Raw genomic sequence first — 18,718 nt, 5'->3', positions numbered from 1 at the left:
TTACTGTTCATATTTCAAACTTCAGGAAATGCTTGTGCATTGTGGAAGGAAAGTTTTCTAATTATCAGCTCATGTAGTAATACGCTGTCTCACTACAGGCGTTCCCTCTTTAAATTTGTATTTGTTTATAGACAAAATACACGTGCTAAAATAAAAGCAGGCCTGATAAAGACATTGTTGGTTGGGGGCAGAGTTGCCTAATATTAAAAAATAATTGAGCAGAGGGGGAAGGCCTCATCTTGCGATCCCTGTAAGAGAATTACCTTAGCATGCAGCCAAAGTATTAGATGTCACGTTACAGCTCCGCAGGAAGCGCTGCAGCGCTGTCTCTGTGTAATGGGTCTCTGTTGTACACCTGTGCTCAGGCAGGTGGCTGGGGCTCCCCGCTGGCCTCCCCGAGAGCCACAAAATGTTGGATTACAAGTGGAGAACTCATCATTCAAGCAAAAAGCTGTTTCCCTACTGTGTTGCCATATGTGTTTGGTTTGGTTAGATAGGAAGTATCTATCAAAGAATAATTAAAACTATTAAAGATCTTTTTGTTCTTTGAACATAAAACCCCAACTTATTACAGACCTTGCACTAGTTAATGATGTTTGCTTTGCAATCTATACAGCGAAGCAGAGAGGGAGTTAACACTATAAACCTCATGATTTTGGGTTTTGTTAATCAAATGCTTGCATAGCAATAGAAATGTCAATTGCAACATTAAACTGTTTAATTGAACTATTTATTTTGCTAATCTGCATTCTAGTACAAGGTTGTCTTTTTTTAATCATATTCTTCTGTACTAAGTCCTACATTAAGGTTTGGTTTGTAAAATATATTTGTCATTATCAAGTTTTCTACATTAAAGCTGAAGCAAGCACTTCAAATTAAACATATTTTTTACAATTGACTTATCTTTCTGTTCACATTTCCTTGCTTGCTTAATGCTCAGCAAAATCCAACAATTTGATCCTCTGTACCTGAATTGCACTGGATTATTTACTGCTAAGTTTGTATTCTGTCAGGTGAAAGAAGGATTTACTGCTTTACAGCAGGAGCAGAAGTCTTCTCACACGGCTGTAACTCCAGCAAGAAGTGAAAGTGCACCCAGAGACGAGGACAGCTGTTCTATTCGGAACTCCATTATCCAAAATCAAATAGAAGAAATTGAGAAATTCCTGAATTTGGAGAGACTTCATTCAGCAAGAAAAAGAAAATACGAAGAAGGCCAGTGAAGATCAGTGGCAGAAGATAAAAAGCATATCTTTTAGGCACAGATAAATCACCTAAGTAAACCAGATTAGTTGAGGTATTCCTATAGAATATGGTATATGTGCACTGTGCTTTCATGTTTAATACAGCATATAGGCTTTTTTCATGTTCAAAAATGGATAAAATCCCTACCAATAACACTAGTACTCTGTTTCTGCAATCAAATCCAAGTTATGGGTTTTGCCCAAAGTTAAAAAGTTCACAAGTTAATGTTTTAATAGCCATTAAATAAAATTAAACGATTACTTAAGAGTACCCTTCTCCTGCTCCTCAGGAGTTTTGTCTAAAATATAATTTGGTTTCTCTGTCAGAGTGCTCACTCAGTTTTCAAGCAAAATCAGCTGCAACTGTTTCAAAATACAATGGTTTCTACAAACATGTACAACAACTTACAGCAGTTCTAAGTGGCAGAAGAACAGAAAAATCTTCTGCTTGCCTTTACTGCCAAATTATTTAAATATATCTGTGGTAGTTGTTTTTGTATCAATAAGGTCTCTTTCAACACTAAAGCATCAGGTGTGATTTGCAGAGATAAGGCACCAGATCTTGCTTCACAAAGCTTCACTTCTAATTCATGTTTTTCCTCCCTTAGGGTCGAAGGGAGATTTTTCTCTTACTTTACAATTACTTGCACTATCACTTTTCTGATCTCCCTCCCTTCCTCCCCACACCTCTTGCAAAGAAAGATCCCCATATTGTAAACTTAAACAAGAACAAAAGAAGCATAACCAATGTTGCTACTGTTTCTTGTTGCTAATTATGTAAGAAAATCAACAGAAGGTATTTTCCCACGTTAGTTTTATTGCTTTTTTGGTGGTGCAATTTAGAATATTTAGTTTCTTTTAAACCAATTGCATACATTTTGGAAACATTCACAAATTGTCAAAGTTTTGAAAAATTTCATCTATAGTGACATTACTAGGTGAAAAAAAATTTTTAGGTGTCTGAGAGACTGAGAAGACTGTTTTTCACTTGATTCAGATTTTGTTTCCAGGTGTTTAGAGTGTCGTACAATTGCTGCCATTGCTGCTTTCCAAAAGTCCGGTGTGTGCTGTGACTAGAGAAGTAAAACAAAATTGGAAGATGATTATTAGATTTCATGCTCACCTAATGATTCTTTTATAGCATTACTTTACTCTCACAAGTGAATAGGAAAATTTTTATTTTCTCTAGATAAAGGGCTGCACTTTACCAGTTCGAGAATTCTGTAGCCTTCCCAAATATTTAAAGCAACAACAGTCATTAGTATTCCTGTCACTATTAGGTCATTAAATGAAATGTGCTGGAAAATAGGACTCTTTCATTAAATAAGCTAATCACATTCAGTGTGAGCTTTAATAAAATTATGATAAATAGCAACTATTTAACTACCAGCAACTGATAGGAACAATACCTTGCTTCTAGTTAAAATATTCTACAAATGTAAGTGAAATAATTAGAACACACTAAGTTCTGCAAAATGCTATGAAGAATTAAGTCTTACCTGACAACTACTTTCCTCTGTGTCTGATCTATTTTGCAGTACACCATCTTTGTCTTTACAGCTGCAAAAAAGCAATGCTGTTTTGAGCAATCTTCTCAAGATAGTGCGAAGGTATTAAACTGCATGCAAACTCTTCAAAATTAGACCAATACAAACATATAAACACAGAAGTTCACTTAATATTGTTTTGCTGTTGGTTTTAACAGTAGTCATGGTTTGGGCCAGACTGGCCGCTCAATTCAGGACAACAGCCTAGTAGGCAGAAAAGCAAAATGATGTAACAAGATGAAGGTCATGCATGAATCCTATTGTTTGGTGCCAATCTATTAAAGCAATATCCTGTACAGTTTTTATGAAGTTCTCTCCCCTACAAACACATCCTGTTTTAATGACAGCAAACAAAACCAGATGAGAAATTAAACCTGCAAACAATTTATTAGATCTATAAAGAATTACATGAAATACAGCTCCTGTCACTGAAATGAAAAACACTTTTTAAAAGACAACAGTTAGGCATGTCTTTAAGCACGAAGTTTTGCAGATATGTCTTGTAACAAACACAGAAATTAAAAATAAGTTTTTCTCTGTATATGTTAACATTAGCTTAGAAGACTAAAAGGTATGGTTCACTAGCGTTACGTAAAGCATGGGACTACAGTTCTTACCATCAATAACAAATGCTTCTACATCATCAGCTCCAATCTGAAGTTCCTGTTGCATTGTGTCAAATGATATTTCTTTATTCTCTACAGCCATTCCCATGAAAGTAAGTAGCCTCATTTTTGCCATATTGTGTTCGTGCAACAAGCCTGTGTAAAAGCATCAATAGTTTATGGATAAATTATAGTTCAATAATTCACTAATTTGTTTTTCATGTTATATTTACTATGTAGGCTTCCAATAATTTAAAATTTGTTTCACATCAAGAAAATATTCCACCTGTCCTTATAAACATTTTTTGAGGTAAAACATTAATTCCTGCATCTTCCTTGTGTTTTGCTAAAATAGCTAGTTTAGTTGTGAATTCATCAAGACTCAGTTGTTGTCAGTAAAAGGTAACAAATATCTACAAAAGCGAAGCACAGATTATTTTTTTTTAAAAAGTAAAAACATCACCTCAACAGAATTTTAGGTGGTGAGGGTGCAAGTGAATTTTTTCAGTTGCATCATCTGGAAGAACAGCAATGCAACAACAAACGGCGAATACGTGACTGGTAATGTCAAAACCTTCTTACAGCCTCACCGCTCATTCTCATGTAGTTACTTGAAAATAAACCTCTCTCAGTAACGGTCTAGCAACTTAACATTTTTGTGCCAGAAGAATGTGTTTTGGCACCAAATTAACAGTTTATACCACAACAAAAAAGCAAAAAACCATGTATGTTTACAGCATCCAGCGTGGCAAAAAAGTGCTCTACAAGAATAGAGAAAGAGATATTAAAAGTTAGGTTAGATCTTTTACATGATTGTATGAATGGCAACACGAGGAATTGAGCCAAGGGCTTGGACATCTAAATCAGAGACCTTTTTCCTGAAAAAACGTCCAAGGTCAACAAAGTTAAGACGTTCAGATGAACCAAGGTATTTCTTAATCCAGTTCTGTGAGGTACCAACTAAGATTCAGTGGAAGGTTCTTTAAAATAAATGTCAATCATTTTGTTGTGGAATGGCATTATAAACATTCACACTGCTTCAGTAAATATTTAAGTTTGGAATTTATAACATCCATACACTAATAGGAAAGCACATTAGTGCAGGACATCATGTTGTGTTAATTAGCTGTAATTATGATGCAGGTTCTCTATTTGGCACCGATTCAACAAAAATGTGATCACCATAATTCATACGAACGAGGAGCACCAGCAACTATACCTAACTGGGTTTAATGGAACTCTACAAGCATCAAAAAATCAATTAGCACACATTAACCCTAATTAACAAATGCAAATGAGATGCTGATTAACTTTCCGAAAAAGACTGCTGATAATACCAGATTAAATGTGGACATGTTAGGGCGATTCAGTTGACACAGATAATGCTACTGCTGGCCTAAGTTGTCAACATTAATAAAACAACAAATTGTAACAAACCGATGCCACCTGTAGGAGCATTCCCTGCACAGCTTTCCTCCACTAGTTTTAATTGGTCCTGATCCAGGAAACGTTAGAACTAAAGCCGATGCTGTACGTCACTGAAACCCTATCATTAATATCCTTTATGTTAAAGCCCAATATCATGGCAAGTTATTTTAAAAAAAAAAAAAAAAAATCTTTAAAGCATGGTTAAAAGTCTATTTATTTTTGGGAACAGATCATAGGTATTCTGAAGAATTTCTGAATGCCTCATCTAATAATTTTATTGTTTTCAACACCAAACTGCCCTTGTTTTTTCAAAGGCTGAAACACTCAGACCAAGTTCCTAGCATTCCGGTCTGCGCTACCTCAGAATCGCTACCTCGTCCACTGCTCAGAGACATTCAGAATTTTCTGCGTACACCATAAAGCAGGTGAGAAATCAAGATAACTGGAAGTAAGGCTGTCTTTCAAAACAGCCATACAGATATTTAAGAATTTGACTTGAGACTGTGTAAATCCTATATATATTGAAAATGCCCACACTGTATATTCACAGAGGTAAACACAGACACAGGGAGGCATAGCAAAAGAAGTCATAACTATTGTATATTATATGATTAATACTACATATATGTGTAATTAATCTTCCATAAACTTATTCAAATGTTAGCATAACAGCATTTTCAGCCAATACTTCTGGAGTCAAAAACTAACAGATAATCCATTTCAACACATAAAAATAATTACAATACAAAGCCCACTTTCCCCTAAGGAAGAAAAGCGTACGATGTCTACGCAACTAATGTTCAAATACGTATGACAAAAGGTATGCTTATCCTATGTACGCATTTACAAACTACCAAAAACTTGCTGCTAGTTTTATCCACGAAAAATCACATTGATATTTCCATCATTTTAATACTCAAAGTACCAGCATTTTAAAGCTTTGAGGGTAATTATTCTCAGAATTATACCACACTCCATTAAACAAAATAATGCATGTGTTAAAATGCTGCACTAAACTCTGTTTTAGCAAAACTATGCCTTTCCCCAAATGCATTCAGCCAGTGTTCAAGTGTCATTTCAAAATCAAAGTTATAAAAAAATAAAAAAAATCCATTTTTATGGAAACATTTATTCATTACCAATATGTCAAAACCTTAATGCAGTAATAAAAAAATCTGCATCATTGAGCAATTTCTGCATTGTCACTGACCCCTGTCCTAAAAAGCTGGAATATAAAAAACGTAATTTTAATGCATGCAATAGCTTATGAACCAGTGCTCCTTTGAAACAGTCAATTACACATCAACGGGGGAGTGTCAAAGTGTTAATTACTACTCCTTTTTTCCACAGTGTGTAAATAAAGAGGGTGCTGACATTAACATTCCATCACATTGCTTCATGTGATGAAACAAATTAACTGGGACAGACTGTGGCCTGCTAGGTCTAATGCATCAGCACAGGCAGACACACACACACATTTTGCATGTTTTATCTTACTGTTCACAAGTATTCGCTGTTATTAATCATTAAAAAAAAAATGTACGAGATTTATACAAGCTGCTGGCTTACTCAATGAAGTGGTGATCTCTGGCCTAGCCTAGAGTATCAAAACTCCCCTCCCAAAAGGTTTAAGAGAAAAGAAGTGGGGAAAAACACAGTTCTCTTCCAAACCCGTTAAACAGCTTGTCCTACTGGAACAAATCACAGTTAGATGGTCCGTTTACGATCCAGAAGAGGTTAGAATCTACAAACTCTTACAAATTCCCATTAAATTTCCTTGGCTTCAATATATGGATTCAACCTGAAGCACTTTGCGGCTTCCATATTTTAAGCCACGTAAATAGTGAGAAATGTAATGATCTGAAAACTTACCAAGGGAGTCAATGAAGTCTTTGTTGTTCTGATAAAACTTGACATAGGATGCTAGTTTAGCACTTACAAAAATTGTCAAAAGCTAGAAGATGGAAGACAAAAGAATAGTTTAAATATTATCTATGTTTCCCTCCCTGCAGACTGGACAGATAGATATATATATATGTATATAAAAAAAAACATTGGTATTGAACAGAAAAATAAACCATTAAGAGCTAAAATTCTGTCTTCTGTCAGTAGCTGAGGGCGATCTGTGCTGAGCTTACTGCCTTTGCTCAGACTTGAGAGGCGGTTTTGCTACAGAACTCATGCGAGGCCGGGATTTTTAACTCAAGTTTATGAAACTTCTAAAGGGAAATATTAAATATGTAGTATTTTAAGTTTTTAGTTCTTAAAGCATTAAAAGAAATAGTACATTGCAGCTCAGTATTACTGACATGGATAACTACTCCAATGAATTTCAAAAGCCATTAATAAAACAAGGCACTCTACAGATGTCAAACCATCTTGCTAAAAACAAAGTTACTTACATCATGAATAAGCTCCCCTTCCAAAAATTTCACTGGTTTTAAGGCAAGAAGATGATCAAAGAGAAAGGTATTTGGATCCTTCAGTGCTCGTACAATACATCTAATTAGAAAAGGAAAATGCTTATTTTTACAGCAACAGACATTTTTATGAGTAAGTGCAACTCATTGTTGCACTTGTTGTTCCTTGCTTTTTATGAAATACCCAAGGGTTTTTAACTATTCTTAAATGTAAGACGTGTCACATTCCAATTTTAATTTTCATTTTACAGATGGAAAAAACAAGAACAGAAAGCATTAAGTAATTTGCTCAGTATCACAAATGAAATTTGCCAGGTGAAATTTGCCAGGAAATTTGCCAAGACTACAGATCACCCTACTGTTTCCATCTATGCATTTATTTCCAGCCCAGCCTTCATTCTTCGAGGTATTTTTACTGTCCTCCTAAAATTGCATAGAATTAAGTTGTTTAGGAAGATTAATTACACTTGAATAGGTGACACAAAACAGAGAAAACCCCACTACCAAACACTGCAAGGCCTATGATTTATCAGTTGCAGCTCCAGACTATAAACAGACCTAAAGTGTCTCTAGAACTCTAGATGAAAGCTTTTGTTCAGCGGCACACTAGAAGACTTAGTGCTACACTCGCCCTGAGAGCCTGGACCGCCACCCTGCCAGATAACATACACCCAGAAGAACGTCAGGTCTGCGCAGAGGCAGCAGTGCGATAAACCCTAGGTAGACGTGCTCTTTCAGATGTAAAAGGCCTCAGATGGGTAGGGCAGTCACTGAAGTTTTCATTTATGCACAGACACTTTAATTTTCAAAATGAGTCATCCCGATTTTCCTGCGTACTCAACATAAACAACTCTCTGGAGAACTACTGGGTGTACACACCCTGCAGAACTACATGACTTATTAAAAATCTAATTCCTAAGATTCATGAGAGGTAGAATGTCAAAATACAAGCTTTTACTAATTTTGGTCAGTGGGGAAAATACACTGTTAAGAATCAATTTACTTCCAGCTTGTCCAACAAGCATGTTTATTTCTGTGCAGTTCACATCCTTAGTACTTGCTTATAGAAAAGAGAGCAAGAATTTCTTTTCGATGGAAAGCGCTATTTGAAAAGAACACTCGAAGCCAGAGAATCAAAAAATCAGTAAGTAAAAAATCTGAAACAAAGGACGGCAAATCAAATTTTGATTGTACAGTTGATGTAAATGAAGTCCTTACCCAAGGCTGATCTCTCTCTCAGCAGTGACCAGAAATACACGTGTGCGCTCGCACAATGGAGTAAACCTGACTCTGCCTGGAAAGAACCAAACCTACTGTGGACTGCGCAGATAAACTCTTGAGCAAGTCAGGAGAGAGCTGTGGCAGGGCCCTTGCCTGCCAGGCCATTCCATACTCTTAATAGTAAGGCGGTCAACATAATCTAGCAGTTGAGAAAAAGCTACTTTTAAGGAATCGGGGAAGTCAGTATTACCTGTGAGCATCAACTCGAGCCTGGGAAGCATTGTCCTCTGTGTAACTTCCCAGTAGCTCCACCATTACTTTTGCTGCAGTGTCACTACGGAAGAAAAATAAAGTTACCTCAAGACTGCTGAAAAAATAGTTCAAACAAGACACTCAAATATTTAAATAATTCCATTATGATGTTATAGGTCAAATTAAATTACACTTGAAAAGATGTAGATGATCCATTTTAATTCTAGTGGAGAGAACAAATTAACTAGATGTATTCTTTCAATTCTTGTTCTACAAAATGTTTATCTTCACCCTTCATTTCATTCTCTTAAATTGATAAATTACCTGCTGGTTATGGAAAAAGCTTTCTGAGCTAGGAACAGCTTTATATGGTTCACTAGAATGCTCCTCTTACGCACATCTGGATTTAATCATTGCAGAATAAGTAGCGCTGCAAAGTTTATTTCAAATGTAAAATGGCATATCTTAAAGAATATTTATGGTCAGGAAAAATGACTGTATAAAAGCTGCCTTTTCTTCTTCCATGGATTCTCTCTTCAAGTATTCAGAGTGAGAGCTGCTCATTTTACTGACGAAGTTAAGCAGCCAGCAATTAGATTGGCTTAGGCTGCTGTGAAGCAAGCAGCTTCCCACATTGCTTTGACAGACAGCTTTTAGAAAAGCAATTCATTCTCAGAAAATTGAGTAAAGCTACAGCCTTGTCTACCCAGATTATTTTGTAAACAGCAGCTCATCAACCAGCTCCAAGACTGTTTAACAGAGTGTTATTTTAACAGATTTTGATTTATTTCCACGTAACGGTTCTTACCACTAGTGAGCAACTGTTCAGCAACTGCTGAAGTTTTTTTACAAAATTTTCAGCAAAAAATATACGCAAAATATATGCTGTGTGTATACACACAAAAAAGCTATTTCCTGTTTCTCATTGAATTCTTGCTAACTATTAAAAAGAAGGCTGTGCCAGTTCTTCTATACAGAGAATAGATTTTGCTGATGCCATCTTACTACTTCCTTTGAACAAGATAGGATGTGGATGTAGATACGACCAAAACACAACAGTGAGAGCACAACCAAAACTCGGTGATGAGAGCATGAGCTTTGCAGAAGTCTCCCATGCCCGTACGCACACCGGCTGCTACTTTACTAGGAGGTACTTCCTCAATGGACAGGAGGAAGGCTGGATGCTACTCTCCAGAGTACAGTGAGTTATAGTGTCAAGCTAAGCTCTTCCTTCAAAGTAGCTCAATTCCAGATACAGCTAATTTCCCCGTGTGGTCTAATTGGCCTACAAAAATTTTCCTTAAAAGAAATAATTGTGCAAGAATAAAGTTTCAATTCGCTTTAACTATTTAAATTAATGGCATAAATTGCACAGTGAAGGAACAAGCCGACAGAACACTCCCAGTACATACCGTGCTGTGACAGAGGCTTAACCCATATAGCAGCACATATCTATCTTTATATGGGTATTTGTTTTAAATCTCACAATACTACTATTTGACAACTTCTCTATAGGGTGAGGTTTTGTGCTCCTAGAGAATTTACCAGATGTCATAGATGTGCCGTACAAATATTAAGACATGATGGAAAACAAGCAATATCATACCTAATCTGGTTGTACACTGAGTGAAGACAGTTTGTGCCCAAGGCAGGGGAATTTTCTATAGGTCCCAGCCATTATTCCAGAACTGTGTTCAGGGATGAAAACTTGGACAAAACACTTGTTTTAAGACTCCACCATTAAAGAGGTCAGCTTATGTCTTGTCATGGCAACTGATACTGGTGTATAGAGGGATGTATAGCTCCGTATCAGTGAAATAAAATGAATTTAGACAGCTTTAAATATGAAAGAACAATTTGCACGTAAATCAGTCTATGACAGACTATGATTTTTGCACTGGTGAAATCTTATCAACACTCGATGTTCTAGCAAAGACAAAGAACCAGTTTAATACAGGACTGATACTATATAGACATTCAAACAAAGAGGGTCAGCTCATGTGTTATCCAACCTAACAATACAAGTCTCCTTATTTAACATAAGCTTTCAGTAGTTGCTCTTATATACTTCAGAACTGCATTTCTGGAACTTTTCCTCTTCTCCCCCTTCCCTTAGGAACAAAAACTGAAAGCTGTTCATTTAACTAATTTCAAGTAGTATTTGCAATCCCCCCACCTTTTTTTTTTTTTCACTTGTATTTCTAGGAAACATCAGAATGCTGTAAGACAATTACTCCCAAACTTTCTATGCTAAATTCTTGTGAGCCTCAGCCTATTCAGTGTCAGATTACTACGTAAATTAGGATGTTTAAAACAGTAATACAGACCACTATTTTACCAAAGCTCATTGCTAATATGTATCTCACCTAAGATGCAAATGTGAACATTTTTTCTAGCAACACGGCTTGCCCAAGTACTCTTGGCTCCACTTGCCAGTCTAGATGTGGAACTTGACAAGAAGCCAGTGCGAACTGAAGAGTGATGGTAGATAAAAGGAAGAAAAAAAAAGTAGAGCATTCAGAGACTTAGTAAGATGTTAGAATGAAGTCCCTCTACATTATGCCATGTTAAATGGAATTAAAATGAAATGAAACAATTATTTTGCAGGTCCCTGACATGCTGAGCTTTTTGCTACAGGTGTTAACAACCAGACTTGCCAGACCTGTTTGAATGTAAACCTGGGCAGGACTAACCCCATTCTGAATCCTGCCAGGTCAACGGCAGAGACCAGCCGTAAGCTGCATCAGGCTGGCGCCTGGCATGATATTCAGGGCCTCCCAGCAGAACTCAGCGCCCTCTGCATGCAAACCACGCGTGCCTGTAAAAATCCATCTACGACCAGAAAAGAAAACGGGTTGAGGTACCTTGCAGTTTCATACCAACACAGCTAGGAAAATGCTGAAGACTGAAGCAGCTGAGGTACAAAACTCTACTGCTGAACCTTTATGGCAAGGACCATAAGCAGCAGAGAAAGTAACTAATCTCTTGCAAAGTTCAACCTCCAAATAGAGATCTCAGAAACAAGCCACACCAGCCATCTGTCTTCCAGCCACCACCACCAATTTTTCTTCAGTTGATCATGAGAAAGGTAAAAATCTTTGAAGAGATCATGATGATTTTGATCATCAGAAACTTCAACCAGAAAGTGACTGGAAAAGATTTAATAAAAGAAGCTTTCACTTATCACTGCAGGAAAAGGAACACCACACAGAATATCTGCATGATCTACTTTCACGAGCCACCACTCTGTTCGCTACCAAGTTATCCATTGGGGAAAAGTCTATCATCTACAGAAAACCACCTCTTCTGCCACACTGAGTGAAGTTAAAACATAAAACGAACCAAAAAAATTTAAACTCAATTGTTTTCAACAACATATTCTCTCCCCTTGATTATAAATCAACATGGTAACCGAGGTATAATTTTTATTACTTATTTTTCAGTTCCCACTTATCTTCCTATACTGCTTGATAGTGCAACATTCCTGAGTGCTAAAGCTGGAATGCTGCCGTGAGTTTCCCATACTATTGCAAATACTGCCCACTGATCCAGGAGAGTGAACCAGGTCAAAGGTGCTAGGGTCACTTCTTGTTTTCTTTTCTGGAGAGAAGTCTAAGTGCTCTGAAAAATTGCTCCATTCAGTGCAAAGCTTGCTGCAACAGATGGTAAGGACACTGAGTGCAGGAGTAATACATTACAGCGTTTGTCAAAGTTTTTAATGCCTAACTTAAAAATATCACCTATTATTAGTATGCAAAAACCATTTGATAGTAAGGCTATTGGTAGCACTGGAAACAAAAATTAGAAGTTTAATCCACAGATTTGATAACAAGACTAGGTAAAACCAGTTAGCTATTAAGTATGGGAATTAGGCTAGTTAAAACTTCTCAATAAATCAATAGGATGAGAAGTGTTTAAAAGAGTAGGAGCATTACAGAGTAGCAGTGTAAAATTTCTGAAACAAAGTAAGCACTAAGCAATGCATAAGGTTTCTAATTAACATTTCTGAAATTATTTTGACCACCTGAAATCTGTCATACAGTACTATCAATGCAAAAGCATTTTAATATTAGTAACAGGATTAGGAATTCCCAATAATGTCGCTCACACTGTAACTACTCCACAAGGATTAATCATCCCTAAATTGAGGTTAGTTAAAAACGATCCTACTATGCTTATGCTGTCACAGCAATTCCAGGCTACAATTTCACCAGGCCAGAATAAGCTAACTCTCTTGCCAGAAGAAACTCTCCTTCTCCTAAGACAGTTCCACACTTGCCTTTTTTTTTTTTTTTGCCTGGCAAGGCCACCTCCCCAGTACAATCCACCATGTAGTTGCACAAACGCCTACACCAGCACAAACACAACAAGGTACTGGTAGCTGGAGGGGACAGGACAGGAATGGGGGTACACGACAGAACTGCTTCCTTCTGCAGCAGTACCAGGTTATGCAAATGTACGAAGTGCAAGTGCAGTTCTGCTACCAGTGTCAGAATGTAGAGGTCCTGATGCTCCCTCACTAAGAAAATTTAAAAAAACTTAGAAAACTAACTCAGAAAAGACAGTGAAAGGGAAGAGCGCGGGGAAGCAACACACACACACCACGCACATCCCCCAAACTACAGCAGGGACAGTTTAGATAGGCTGAAACTGCTGTGGAACTACACACTGAAACTACTTCTGGATACCAGCCCATCCCTATAGCCCTGGCCAATGCAGTCAATACACCGTATCACATCTCTAAGATAAACTGATGACAGCTCTCAGTTAAGACATTAATTTATAGGCATGATACACACAGGATTACTTTACATGCCAGAAGACACTGGTCTGCCAAGTTTGTTAGATCAAAGATGCTTCTTATGATCCAGGATAATAATTTAAAATGGCCAAGCAGGTATTCTGCGGACATTAATTTCCGTGACTAGTGGAAAGCTCTGTCCTAAAGGTAATGTTTACATAAAAAGACTGATTCTGTTAACTGTGATTGATAAGCCTCCCAACATCATTAAATAAGAGATAGCACTACCATGCACTAAAATGTCAAAAGTGCAATTAAATAATAAACTTGGCATAATGCTACAATGCTCAAAGATTAATATTTATAGAAAGGAATAGGGTTTTTTTGGGAGTCTGTGGTTTGCAGCTAATTCACTACTAACTTTAATATTCTTGGAAACACCGGTTTAATATAAGAGTGCTTAAAAACATAGAAAGAAAAAAAACCCCACAGGTATATCTGGATCGCACTATCAGTACAGATTAATTTTAAAAGTGCTGTGAGAAATACTTTCCCTACAGATCAGTTACAATACATCAAACTAAAATGCAGTTATCCAGTGTCTACTTCTTGTCTTTTATACCTTTTTTTGCAGTCCACTAGGACATCATACAGCAGTCTCAGAAGAGTATGCTTTTTCTCTGTGCCGAGATTCCAGTCAGAAATCCATTTTCGGACCTAAGTAGAATACACGTGAAAAAGATGCATTCGGGAAAAGACTAAAACAAAACTCGAAATATTTATCATTTTCTCTCAAGCAGAAAAGGATTGAAAAGATCTTGCAGAGAGATTTCTCCTTTGGCTCTGACTCTCAGGCTCCCCATGCAGAACCTGGAAGTTTTCCTGTGAGATGCCAAAAGTCCGTGCTTTCCACATTACTTCCTAAATAAGGATGAGTGATTCTAATACACTACAATTCCAGAGCAAGGGACAAGAACTTGGTGCCTCACTCCTGATGAAAGCTTCTCGCTTTCATTACTATCACAGGAATCAAACAAACATAATCGAACGACGTTCAGCATCACAAATGGAAAATAAACAGCAGCTTGATTTAGGTTCTGTAGACAGACCTTTAAAAGATAAGAAATTCTGTATTCTGCGTTTCTTATTTCACTAGGCTCTGACAATTTATAACAGAGCCGGTTTGTATCAACTCTGACTAATATGTAGTGAGATGCAACATCGTTAATGCAAAGGCTGTAACTTGAAGCACCACATTAATTACCTGATCTAGTTCAGTTGGAATGTACTGGATGGCACCACACGATGAGGCCACTTTAAGAAGGCTGCAGTACACTGTGTATCTCACAGGAGTGTTCTTATCCATACCATGGAAGAGGTTGCTCAGTCTAAACCACAAACAACGAAAAACTGAGTTAAAGAGGTTTCAAAAAACTCTACTGGAGTGCACATAAATGTTTCTATGAAGATGTGTGTTCGTACACACAAAGCACCGGGTGGCACCTTATATCCGTCATGAATTGCAATGGCTTCCGCTTCCAGTTTTGTTTCAGCAGATTAGCTGAAAACTCTATGCATTTTAATTTTAATTTTGTAATACCCAAGCAAAGAAAGTATATTGATACTTCTATTTCATGATAGGGAAAAAGAAGGTAAAAAAGAGTGCTTCTTGCAACAGAGACATATATCTTGATACCCCACACTTTGATTTAAAGACATACAATTGCAAGATATGATGGTTTCACTTTCATCTGTACAATACTTACAGCTGCAATCTCAGAGATGGGCGCTCTCCTTCCCGAAATTTTACTAACTTCTCACACAGGCTTTCAATCAGTGCTTCTTGTTTGTCAGGTTCCAGGATAAGAAGCAAAGAGACTACACTGTTCATCACGCTCTCAACATCTGCACAAAACAAAACATGCAGCTGTTTAAAACCGCAAGCAGCAATTTGTCAGTAGCTATTTAGAGCTGGAGAGTTACTTCTGCTACGAATGATTATCTGCATCAGCAAGAACTGTAAAAGAAAGAAAATGCCAAGATAACCAAGCTGGATATTCATCAGAATGTACAAGAGATTTGGCGCATGTGGTCTTTCACCAACACATACATCTTCATGTAAAGCAAGAACTACCAGTCTCGGGTCAAAACAGAATTTAGTATTTGATATCGCACTTGCTCCGAATTCTCTGTTCACACATAAGAGAAGACAGAGGAACTTCAAGTTTTGGTCTTCAAGAAATAGTGGCTTCCTCCTGCACATCCAGAAAGCTGCGCCATGGTTCTGAATGAAAATAATAACACCTAGTGCTCAAGTACAGTAAAAGATGTCACCAAGAGCACAAGGAAACCGAGACCACAGGGAAAATGCCCACAAGAACAAAGTATATTCAAAAGCCTCCCCAGCTCCTTTTTTAAGCATGATGTTCCATCCTTTCCAAACAGGACCAGACAGGTTTTGTGTTTTCTTTTCACAGTCTGCCCAAATATTATGCAAAGGATAAGAACAAAACTCATTACATATGGAAAATATTATTTATTCCCTGAAATGACATCTGAACATCAAACAGCAGGGCAATAAGCTTCTCCAGTATTTCACACTCATTTGCCTACAGTAACTCCTTCTTAGATGAACTATGCATTCTTTCAAATTACACACACAATTCATATTAGCAATTGATATTTTACATGCAAAAGTTCTAAATGGAATTTGGTATTGCTCTATTGGTACAGAGCACAGCAAGCACAGAAAGATCATTTAAGGCTACTACAGCATTAGCAGTGTCACGAAAACATATTGGTACAGTTTCTAAGGAGCTACAGTCCTAACTAAAGAGTTACTGTCTACTGAAAATTCGAGTGTTTTCAGACAACATTAATCAATTCATGCTTTGGGCCTCCTACTTACAGACATCTAGTTTTAATTGTTGTTGTTACCTTACATTTTGTTAATCTGCAGCAACATAGCCATTAACTGAGACTAAGTCTTACTTATATCATACTTTTTTTCCCCTAAGAGAAAAGCTATTTTATATACAACTCTCTATGCCCTCATAACAAGCACAGTCCAGCTCAATTTCTGACTTCTTCAAAAGGCGCTGGATATTTGGAGAAGGTAGAGCACATACAAATTTAACATGGTGATGATGGAAATAAGCACTTCCAGTTTTATAAAAATGCATGTGTTAACGTCCAAGCCATGCAACATACCTCTAAGTTCTGTCAACTATTACTGTTTGAAAACATTAATGGTGATACGTTTAGCAAAAGCAATAAGACCTAAAGATGCAAACCTTTGTCATCCTCTTTCAGGCACACATCACAAACTTCAATAATCTGTGCCAAATCCACATGAAGTCCACCTTCAGCGTTTTCTTCGGAGATTTCTGCTCCTTTGGATTTCAAGTAAGCTCGAAGTTCTGCAGCCTTAAAAAAAGAAAATAGAAGACGACAACATACACAAGACAGTCGTGTTGTGAACAGCAAAGTCAAGGTAATGAAATTTCTTACAGATTTTTGTTCTGCAACCACTCCTCTGCCCTTGCTGCACACTCACACTTCCTCTCACTTCTCCCTACCACCCCACTCTTAATGTACAACCCAAATACCAACTCAGGGAAAAACGCTGCAGGTGCTGTGGCTGGTTTGCCAGTAACTGAACAGATCACACAGCTGTTGAGCTTTCTCACAGTGGGAACATGTCACTTACAGCTGCTGGTTAGAGGGCAGCACTCCTAGTACGTTTTGGTGATGAAGATGTTTTCTTATAAATTTTTTATTATCTTTTATTCCCTTTGAAAACTTCAGAAAACAATAAAACCATTTAGTTGTGTCTTCACCAGAAAAGGTGATAAACAAAACTACTTTAGAGAAGGCAGAACTTACAGTCTTCACACAAGTTAAAGACACTTCCCAATATCATGCTACGACCTGCCTTACCTTGTTAGGATTTAAACCTACACTGAGAAAATACCTTTTCCCAGCAACAAGCCTATGCATTAACTTTACCTATTTAACCTATTTATTTCTGAGACAATCTGTATGAGACCATAAAACTTGTGGCACAGGGGAACTGACTGATGTAACTTACATCAAGTTTGGTGTCAAATCATTACAGTACCATAGGACATAGTGAAATGCTTTAGGACTCTTCCCTGTACTGAAAAAGTTTCAGACTAACTACTTGATAGGCAATTATTAGACATTATAGCAAGTGAAAACTGAACATACACGTTGTGTCTGCATTTCTCATAGATTTCCAACACTAATCTAAAAGACACTAGGCACAACAAACCCTAAAATTCAAAGTTAAAACAAAGAAGTAACTCAAAGACAAACTTCACGGCTCACATGCCTACAGTATTGGGAATCCTGTAAAACCAAGACGCGTAGGTAGCACGCTAGCCTATATCCGAACTAGCTTTCCTCTCCAAAAAAATAAAGTACTGCTGAGGAGAGATGAAAACCAAGTATTAGGGAGGCGAGGAACTTTGAAAGAGAAAACTGCAAACACAGACTTAGCTTTCAGTTTCCAGTTTCCTTAATGTGCCTGTTCAATCTCCCTGGGTAAAGCCACACAGGAGCTTACCGAGAGCTACACAGGTCCCCTCCACGGGGACAGGCCTGACAGGGCCCCCGCCCCGCCACCCCCCGCACAGGCCCCCGCCGCATAGCCCGGCCCCCTCGCCCTGCCGCCGGCCCCCTCGCCACCCGCCGAGCCCCGGCCGCCGACCTGATCCTCTTCCGTGATGTCGATAAACGCCGGGACGCTCATGGCGGCGGAGGCTCCCGCGGCCGGACCCGACACGCCGCCCGCACCGGAAAGGCAGATCGGCTTCCGGCCCCGCGCGACGCCTGCTTCCGCTTCCCTGCCGCTGAGGGGCGGGGCGCGAGTTCGCGCGTGCCCCGCCCTGCGTCGCTGAGGTGAGGGGCGGGGCGCTTCGGCTGTCGCCCCTCAGAACGGGCCAACAGCCCGACCCGCCGTCGCCCCGGCTTCCCCGCCGGCCGTTGTTGTGGCTGGGCGAGCTGGCGGGCGATGGCTGGGGCCTGGGCCGCAGGGCGCCGGCAGGCCGCCGCCCCAGCGCTCGCCCGTGCGGGGGAGGTGGGAGTAGCCGCCGCCTTCAGTCAGCTATCCCCAGGAGGACTACTACCGTGTGGAAAGAACGGGATTTTTTTTTCCTCTCCAACTTTTAGGTGTATTTTTTTTAGGTATTATAGGAGTATTTTCTACTCCCCTTAAAACTGTAGGTTTTTACCTAGT

The 18,718-nt window shown here is 38.4% G+C and overlaps 2 protein-coding genes across 3 annotated transcripts in view; one reads left to right on the top strand and one right to left on the bottom strand.

Moving 5' to 3' along the window:
- Nucleotides 1-1,928, top strand: part of CCDC73 (coiled-coil domain containing 73) — an 85,368-nt gene extending 83,440 nt beyond the window's left edge. For both annotated transcript variants that reach the window (XM_054199334.1, XM_054199335.1), the window contains one exon: nt 1,014-1,928. In XM_054199334.1, coding sequence (XP_054055309.1) covers nt 1,014-1,223 — 210 coding nt within the window. In that variant the 3' untranslated portion in view covers nt 1,224-1,928. The remainder of the gene's footprint in view (nt 1-1,013) is intronic.
- Nucleotides 1,929-2,041: 113 nt separating this feature from the next.
- On the bottom strand, nt 2,042-18,331 carry EIF3M (eukaryotic translation initiation factor 3 subunit M). Its single transcript, XM_054199341.1, has 11 exons — nt 18,191-18,331; nt 16,752-16,884; nt 15,225-15,363; nt 14,723-14,846; nt 14,081-14,175; nt 8,716-8,799; nt 7,227-7,326; nt 6,697-6,778; nt 3,409-3,552; nt 2,744-2,804; nt 2,042-2,317 (listed from the first exon to the last, which is right to left on the bottom strand). Exons 1-11 carry the CDS (start codon nt 18,230-18,232, stop codon nt 2,197-2,199), a joined length of 1,125 nt encoding a protein of 374 aa, XP_054055316.1. The 5' UTR covers nt 18,233-18,331; the 3' UTR covers nt 2,042-2,196.
- Between the last annotated feature and the right edge of the window lie 387 nt (nt 18,332-18,718).

The sequence above is a fragment of the Rissa tridactyla genome, chromosome 4 (assembly GCF_028500815.1).
Source record: "Rissa tridactyla isolate bRisTri1 chromosome 4, bRisTri1.patW.cur.20221130, whole genome shotgun sequence".
Taxonomy (NCBI): domain Eukaryota; kingdom Metazoa; phylum Chordata; class Aves; order Charadriiformes; family Laridae; genus Rissa; species Rissa tridactyla.
Note: the sequence above shows the minus strand (reverse complement) of the source record. Positions and strands in the feature narration are given on the sequence as shown.

What these genes read in the sequence shown, in the direction of transcription:
- EIF3M (XM_054199341.1), bottom strand. Translation starts at nt 18,232, where the DNA reads ATGAGCGTCCCGGCGTTTATCGACATCACGGAAGAGGATCAG. An exon ending in ACATCACGGAAGAGGATCAG is followed by an intron (nt 16,885 to 18,190) that starts GTCGGCGGCCGG and finishes TCTTTTTTTAAG; the next exon opens with GCTGCAGAACTTCGAGCTTA. An exon ending in AAGGGGAGCTTATTCATGAT is followed by an intron (nt 6,779 to 7,226) that starts GTAAGTAACTTT and finishes TCCATCTTCTAG; the next exon opens with CTTTTGACAATTTTTGTAAG.